This window comes from Drosophila erecta, unplaced genomic scaffold (assembly GCF_003286155.1).
Source record: "Drosophila erecta strain 14021-0224.00,06,07 unplaced genomic scaffold, DereRS2 tig00000021-arrow-pilon, whole genome shotgun sequence".
NCBI lineage: Eukaryota > Metazoa > Arthropoda > Insecta > Diptera > Drosophilidae > Drosophila > Drosophila erecta.
This window is the reverse complement of record NW_020825198.1, coordinates 11,538,537-11,546,421: the sequence shown is the minus strand read 5'-3', so window position 1 is coordinate 11,546,421 and position 7,885 is coordinate 11,538,537. Positions and strand designations below refer to the sequence as shown.

At 43.6% G+C, this 7,885-nt stretch overlaps 1 protein-coding gene across 4 annotated transcripts; it reads left to right on the top strand.

Moving 5' to 3' along the window:
• Positions 1–271: 271 nt before the first annotated feature.
• On the top strand, positions 272–7,541 carry LOC6544174 (transcription factor mef2A). Of its 4 annotated transcripts, none has more exons than XM_001972335.3 (3): positions 272–1,703; positions 4,343–4,414; positions 5,790–7,541. In XM_001972335.3, exons 1-3 carry the CDS (start codon positions 891–893, stop codon positions 6,633–6,635), a joined length of 1,731 nt encoding a protein of 576 aa, XP_001972371.1. In that variant the 5' UTR covers positions 272–890; the 3' UTR covers positions 6,636–7,541. The 4 variants fall into 4 exon arrangements, with proteins under 4 accessions (XP_001972371.1, XP_026832452.1, XP_026832450.1 ...); XM_026976651.1 differs by lacking the exon at positions 272–1,703 and adding an exon at positions 3,885–3,936; XM_026976649.1 differs by lacking the exon at positions 272–1,703 and adding an exon at positions 3,885–3,966.
• Positions 7,542–7,885: the final 344 nt, after the last annotated feature.

Below are 7,885 nucleotides of genomic sequence, written 5' to 3'. Positions count from 1 at the left end.
CACCAATAATAATTACACCAACGCTAACCGGTACACCATTAGTAGCTCTATGGAGAACTCTCAACAAGAGCAGCTTTAGTAGAAGTAACCGCAACATTAATAATAATTACACCAACAATAATACCAATAGAGGCGGAACGCCAACAAAACACAACAACAATCTACAAACAACTGAACCTTTTTTTGGTGTGCTCTCTATAGGGGCAACAACTACAACGGCAGCAGCAACACCACGTCGCACATCGGTGGCGACCACAACAACAACATGCAATAAAACAGCTGATAGCGACAGCAGCAGCAGCAGCAACAACAGCCTGCCATTATCAAGCGAGCAACAACAGGTCGCGAAAAAAAAACAAAAAGCACGCCTGCTGCAGCACTCACACACACGCGCGCACACACACACACACACACACAGCCATAGAGAAGAGCGGGTGTGTGAGAGAGAGAGGCAAAGACAAAGTCGCACACCTTTACCTTTGCGTTGATTTTGGACGTCGCAACTGAACAACTGACGCTTCGCGCTCGCTCGCTCGTTCTCGCTCTCCGCGGGACACGCGCTCTCTCTCTCGCACAAAGTGCAGCTGAGCTGCCGCCGCCGCACTTGCCGCTGCCACAAATACAAAACGGCCAGCTGAACGAACGCTCAACGCTCGCCGCCGCCGCTGCTGCCGCCAGTCGAAAGTCAAAAGCAACGTGTTGTGGACGCTTTTTTCGTCGCGTCGTTGCGTTGCGTTCTCTCTCTCTCTCTCACTCCTTTTCCTATCACCAACACAACCAACCGACACACCGACACACCGGTACACCAAACACCCACCAATCACCCACCAACCAACCCGACCCCCCCGCGCAGGCTGGGAAAACTTTCACCATTACCAACAACAACAACAATGTCCAGCAGCGCAGCCGCAGCGCAGTTCAAGCTCGATGCCAACTCCAATGCCATTGCTTTGATAGCCGATGTTGCCACGCTGCCACTCCCCCTTTCGCCCACTGCAACAACAACAACAACAACAGCAGCAGCAGCAGCAGCGGCGGCCGCACCAGCTGATCGCGTCGAATGGTCCCGCTCGACGATACTGAACTTCATCGAGGACTATCGCCGGCAGCGAGTCCTTTGGGATCCCAACACCAAAGGCTACCACATCAAACAGACCAAATACGAGGCACTCAAGCTGCTGAGCCAGAAATATGGCACGGAAATACGATCGATTAGATCGAAGATCAAATCCCTGCGCAGCTCCTTTCATCGGGAGCATGGCAAGGTAATGACCGGCCGACGTCGCGGGGTCATCTATCAGCCGATGTGGTTTGCCTACGAGGCCATCAGATTCATACTGGATGGCGAGCGGGATCAGGATCGCGATCAGGATCCAGATCAAGATGCCGAAACGGAAACGGAAGTGGACGAGAAGCTGGCCCTCATGCACAGCCTGGATCTGGAGCAGCTGAAGGCGGACAAGCTGGTGGACAGGGACATTATGCTGCAGGTGGAGCAGCAGCAGCAGCAGCAACACGACGAGCTTACCGCTCGCATCGCGGCCACTGTGGCCGCCGTTGCTGCCGCTGCGGCGGCTGCAAACGCTCGAGATCGGGAGCGAGATGTGGACACCGCTGGCGATATGGACACCGCTCACGAATTGGAACTCGAGGAGGCGGCGGCGGTCAGCGGTGCCCTGATCGAATCCTCCTCGGCGGCTGTGGTAAGTGGTGCTGTTGCTTTTTGCTTTGGCCAATCTATTGGTGTATGTGTATACCTCCATCTATTTTGCATGTGTCTCTCCTCGGCCTTTAGTTGATTTTTTTGTTAGTCGTATTTGTTTGGAGCTTTGCATGTGCGCGCGTGTGAGTGCCAGTGGTTTGACTTGTTTTGCGGCACCAGGCACAGCACACGCGCTGCTGCTGTCGCCGCCTCCGCCTCCGCCCGCCGTCGCAGGCGTCGCTGTCTAGCGGTTCATCAACGCTAGCGGCGCAACCGGTGGCGCACAGTGGGGCAAAAGCTTCAACTTTTCTGAGAGTCTTTTGAGGTTAGGAACATTTCGATAAACTTTGCCAATAAGTCAAGCGAACATAACTATTTCAAAAGTATGTGAGTTCCAGCATTTAAAAAGTGGGCCAACATGTCGTATACGTAATAAGTTTAGCAAATGATTGGAGGTATTTTGCCATTGCATGATTAAAACTAGTAATAATAACAAATTTATGTTATATCCCGTACAAATGTACAAGGAACTCGACCCAGAAGGGCAAATGAGTTTTAGAATTGTGACGAATTCTTGGTTGGTTTACATGGCGTATGCGTAATTTTTTTTTGAAACCAAGAAAATGAAAAGCAAAATCCTTTTTACATGAAATGTCTATTTTAAATACTAAGAATGCTTAAAAAGATTTGTAGGTAAATATTTGCAAAACGTTGACTAATTATTGTTGAGCCACTTGGCGTATGAGTAATTTTTTTTTACACCACTAGAATTACAATCCCATGTGTGGAAATTCCTATTTAAAATAATACAAATTTAAAATTATGTTAGTTTAATTTAAAATATGTTTTAATTATCTTTCACCCGTAGACATACATATGTATGTATGTGTAAGAATATAGGGGACCACATGGCGTATTAGTATTTTTTTTAAGAAAAAAAAATTTTCCCACTTGAAATTAAATAATTTTTTTTAATTATGTTTTCTAATGTCTTGTAATATTTATGCTTAAATTTTTTTTATGTTAAATTTGTTATTTTGATGCGTATCTAATGTTATTAGGATGCTATGATAAGTAGGCCCTATTTATTTAAATGGTTTGCCCAAAGTTGATGAGGCCCACTGTGCTCGGTAGCTGCTATTGCGTTGCGCCTGATAAGCCAGTATTGGTGTTAGTGTGCCAGTGTGTGTGTGTCAACTGGCTTTGATTTGCGCTGCCGCTTCTGCTGTACACACCGCCAAACCTACAAATGCACATTTGTACATATGTCGATATGTATATCCATAATGCATACACATGTGTGTTGCATCAGCCGTAGAAATCGACGGCCCCACGTTTTGCACCGAGCCACGCCCCTCGGCCCGCAACGATGCTCCGCCGCCCCCAAGCAGCGGTAGCTCCAATATGAATACATATGTACGTATGTATGTTATGCACATATATATAAACGTAGCAATATTAATATAGCAAGTTGCCGGACTGCGTTTCGTTATTCCTATGTCGCCTCGCCCGCTCGTTCGGTTTTATATTTGATTCCGATTCTCTCCCGAAAAAAGTCCAAGACTTTTGGCCAGAAGCTCGTCCAGCAATCGGGCAACTTCAGCTGCCCAGCGAGCTTTCCCCGAAGCTCCGTAGAAGAAGCGCTTGCCAAGATGCCTAGTAGCTACATGGTTCGATCGGCATCCCGGATATTAAGTAATCTTAAATAATAAATAATAGATGCATTATTATCTTAACTGACTGAAGCAAACAACGGCATTAGTCACATTGGTCGCCCCACTAAGCGTCTGATAAGGCGACCTTGACCAGAATATTCCAATAAAGTTTGTGTGCTTTATGTAAGTAATTGTAATATTACAATCCCATAGGAATTACATTTTAATTTATCACACCTATACACTCAGTTAGAGTTTCAAAGGAAATTAGCTAAGATTTGTTTAGGTACTGTAGCTACTGTAAGTATTTTGAAAACAAAATAGTGAAGTATTATTCTAAGTTTTTAAGTTTCGAAAATTATTAAAATATGAAATTAATTTTGAAATTATTAGTATATAACTTTCGGATATAATGATGCCCAATAAACTAAAGTAACTAAATCAATGGAATTATTTGGCTGAATTACATATGTACCGCCTGAGAGATAGGGTATTCTCTCGTCGATGTCTCGATGAAATCCCCATCATTTGTGTTATTTTTGGTCTGTCATTTTTTGGTCACTCGTCTCACGTCCGTCTGTGAGTCTGTCCACCCGTTGGTCCACTTCGGTATTGACTTGGCTGCTGTCCCGCCCGTACCGCTCCCGCCCCTGAGCCGCTTCCCTCCCGCTGACCCGCCCCCTGGCACCTTGTACCGCCCGTGACTAATTTAATCGCCAGCGTCTCGACTTGCGAGTCTGCATCGAGTTTTGTGTGTTTGTTTTTTTGTGGCTGAGTTTGCTTTTTATTATTATTCTAATTTGTTTTCTATTTCTCTCGCGTTTCTCGCTTTGCGTCTGTCCACTACTATTATTATGTTTTGTTGTTTTCTGTTATTATTTGTCTGGCAAATTCTCCACACTGCCATAATTGTATTTGTTGTTGACTCTACGGTCTACGCTAATTCTCGATTTATTTTTTTTTTCTTTTTTTTCGATCTTCGCAGACACGTTCCTCTTCCGATTTGGATGGCGAGAATTACTGCAACATCAGCGCCGAGGATGTGAAAACAGAAATTGTAAGTACCCAGGCGTTGATTGTTAATCGCACTTTAATTGAATTGACAGGTTGAAGTTACTTTTTTATTTTGGGGCGGATAATATACCATTTTTTTGTTTTTTTATCACAACTCCTGAAGTGGCAAGTCAAGTGGTGCGTGGGTGTAATTAGAAAATCATTTTGACACGGGTCTGGGAATCGAAATCACTCTTGAATAATGTATTTTGAATTAGTAGAAATAACGATTAAGTATCTTAATACAACAGCCATTTGTTTTTCGAGCCTTAGTGTAATATTTGTATTGCAAGTACTTAAAAATCGTTGACATGTGGCATTTATTTAACCAAAATGATATAATCTAACTGGCAGTAACTTAAGATTCCAGCTCTTCTCCGATATTTTCGATTAAAGGTTCCAAGCAAATAATAAGATTAGATTACTTACCCGATAGGGCAACAGTGTATAAAACTCTGTAACTAACTTAATTCGATGACGAATCTTATCACTCTGTGACGTCCACAACTTGCACATTGACCGTCGAAACTTTTGATTCCCTGAAGGTCATTGGTGTTGCTAAGGCAGATATAATACATCCGTATATCGCTAGTGATAAGCGTTTAAAGTCAAAGGCATGTGAATCACTTGGGATTTTGTGATCCAAATTTTAGGAACCCAATGCATTTCATGAATATTACATATTTCCCAAGCTGCATTGATTGCAAAATGGCCTGATTAAGATGGCTCTCACTATTGATACTTTCCCAGCCAAGGTTGTGCCCACTATTTCATTTAATTACTAGACTCTGGTGGCTTATCAAAGTACCCACATGTCCCAGTCGTCGTTCCCTTCAGCCACTTGGCAAACCTACGAATCTAATTGTTTATTTTATTAGTATACAGAGCGAAGCGCTTCTAGTAAATAGTTGATGAAACAACTCAGCGTTGATTTCGTCAGACGATGATACTATAAATATGTATAAATGTACATGTATAGGGAAACAGGTTCCGGTATTTTTTGACCGGCCCATCTTTAGCAAAATAATATATGAAGCTGATGAAATGTCGAACAGATTTTACTTTACGAAGGGAAATGCTCATCCTGCGCAACCTTGTAAGAGTCTCTGGGAAAATCTCAATTTTTAGCTTGGGCATTGCTCAGAAAATTATTCAAAGGCACACCTATCAGCAAGTATCACTTAACTTTTAAATTCGTTAAAATACTAAGTATGGGCTAGAATTGTTTACAAGTTATATAGACTTGGTTGGAATAGATAGATTTGGTATAGGGTATTTCCAGCTTCGTCTGCAAGACATGTTCCAAGTGCACACCTTTCAACACAGTCTAAAACACATCCGTATCCCCCGTTCTCCATCCTTTGACTTACCCCAAACAGATCGAACACGAATCGGAGCTGGGGATGCTGGATCGACGGACGAGCACGCCGTCGCCCATAAATTACTACAAGCCGACGGATCTAACGTACAACCACCGCAAACGCAAGGCGATGGGCGTGGAGCACGTTGTGGGCGCTTTGACATTGACGCCCATCAAGGTGGTGGGCGGTGCAGTGGGGGCGGGTGCCGGCGGTTCCGCTGGCCACCACCACCAGCAGCAGCAGCAGCAGATGAACCACAACCAGCTCGCGTTTCAGGCGCTCCAGCAGCACTTTAGCAACAATCACGGTCTTAGCCTGAGCCACTGCAACGGGCAACCGCAGCAGCAGCAGCACCACCACCAACAACAACACCAGCCACATCAGCAGCAGCAGCAGCAGCAAGCGTTGCATCTGCAGCAGCAACAGCAACAACATTCCAGTAACATGGCACTAAAACGTGATCGTGATCGTGATCTCTCAACGTCAAATGGCAACGGCAACAGCAACAGCAACAGCAACAGCAGCAACACCAACAACAACACCTCACTGGACCCAACAGCAACATCCAGCAACTGCAGCTCGAGCAGCAACAACAGCGGCGCCACGCCCCCCAAGCCGCTAATCGGGGGCGGGAGCGGCGGCGGGGGCGGCGGCAGCGGCGGTGGCCTGAGTGCCAATCATGTGGACGAATATGGGGTATTCGGGGAATACGTGGCCATAACCATACGCAAACTGAAGACGTCCAAGTCGAAGATAGTGGTGAAGCACCTGATCAACAATCTGCTTTATGAAGCCGAGCTGGGCAAGTACGATCACGGGATGCCGGCCAGCAAGGAGCCACCGCAGCTGTACAATATGCAATAAAACTAGCAAATACCGAGGGTCAGGATTGGGATATTGGGTGAATCCGATCAAAACCATGTAGACAAACTACGATGGGGGAAGGGGGCAAAGCGACAGCCAACGCACTAGTCAGCAAAGCAACAATTGGTCAAAACCAGAGCCAAGAATTCGTAGAACCAGGGGGTTTAATTAGCGGGATAGCGGGGTAGCGGGAAAGCGGGGGACACGAGCATTTCATTCAGGGACAATGACCATATAAGTACTTTATCTATATACATTTATAAACACATGAACGATATCAGTGAGTATATCCGCAGTCAGTCAGTCAGTAAAAGGAGTGCAGTTGAATTAGGGGTGAAACAAACAACATACCATTAATTAAATTGAATTAATTATAAATGCTTTACGTTAACAGTGTATTTTTAATGCACACACCCATACACATGTGCGTATGGTATGATATATATGCTACGGTTACAAATATATACTTTTTATGATTATCGTTTTTTGATTTCCAGCAAGCGTTATATTTTTGATTTTTATTTTTAATTTTTGATTTTCGTTTTATTATATTTACATTTGGCAATAACACTTTGAACTCAGGTGCCTTTATTTTTTTAGTCAATTAAGCCTTGTTATCTTATGCATAAAAGGGAAAAGCAAACAAACGCGAATTGATTGCAAAATGTCTACATGTAATGCAAATAAATGGAGCCGTAACAACATGTAAATTTAATTAACTTTTTATCGCATATGCAAATCCATGTGTATAAACTTAATACTGTAAATAGTCTAAAAACGAAATGGAAAGGAGAAAACAATGAAACATGAAATGTGCAAATCTTAATTTTTGTTATGCATAACTAATTTGAATCGAGCGAAGGGCTCCAAATAAAAATGCGGAAATGTTGAATTTCATTTTGAAAATGACACGATTGAATTTTATTAGCCCGAAGGTCAGCAATGGGATTTTTCATTGAAATGGAATTTGATTTACAGAGTAATTGATACCCGATGTTGATCAATTTGATGATTTCTTAGTTGGAATTGGATAATAAATAACAAATAAATAAAAGTAGGAAGTGTATAGAATGTACTAAAACTTGGCGGTCATTCAATTCGGTTAAAAGCCAACAAATTGGGGTAATATATAAGTGCTGGTGATCCAAGTTCCTTGGCAAGTAAATCATGTAAAAGGGTTCGATTGTGCGGTGAGTGAGTATTGCCTAATTATTCCGACTGTCAGACCTATTGAGCAACTACCGCCCAGA

What these genes read in the sequence shown, in the direction of transcription:
- LOC6544174 (XM_001972335.3), top strand. Translation starts at nt 891, where the DNA reads ATGTCCAGCAGCGCAGCCGCAGCGCAGTTCAAGCTCGATGCCAACTCC. An exon ending in AATCCTCCTCGGCGGCTGTG is followed by an intron (nt 1,704 to 4,342) that starts GTAAGTGGTGCT and finishes CGATCTTCGCAG; the next exon opens with ACACGTTCCTCTTCCGATTT. An exon ending in AGGATGTGAAAACAGAAATT is followed by an intron (nt 4,415 to 5,789) that starts GTAAGTACCCAG and finishes TACCCCAAACAG; the next exon opens with ATCGAACACGAATCGGAGCT.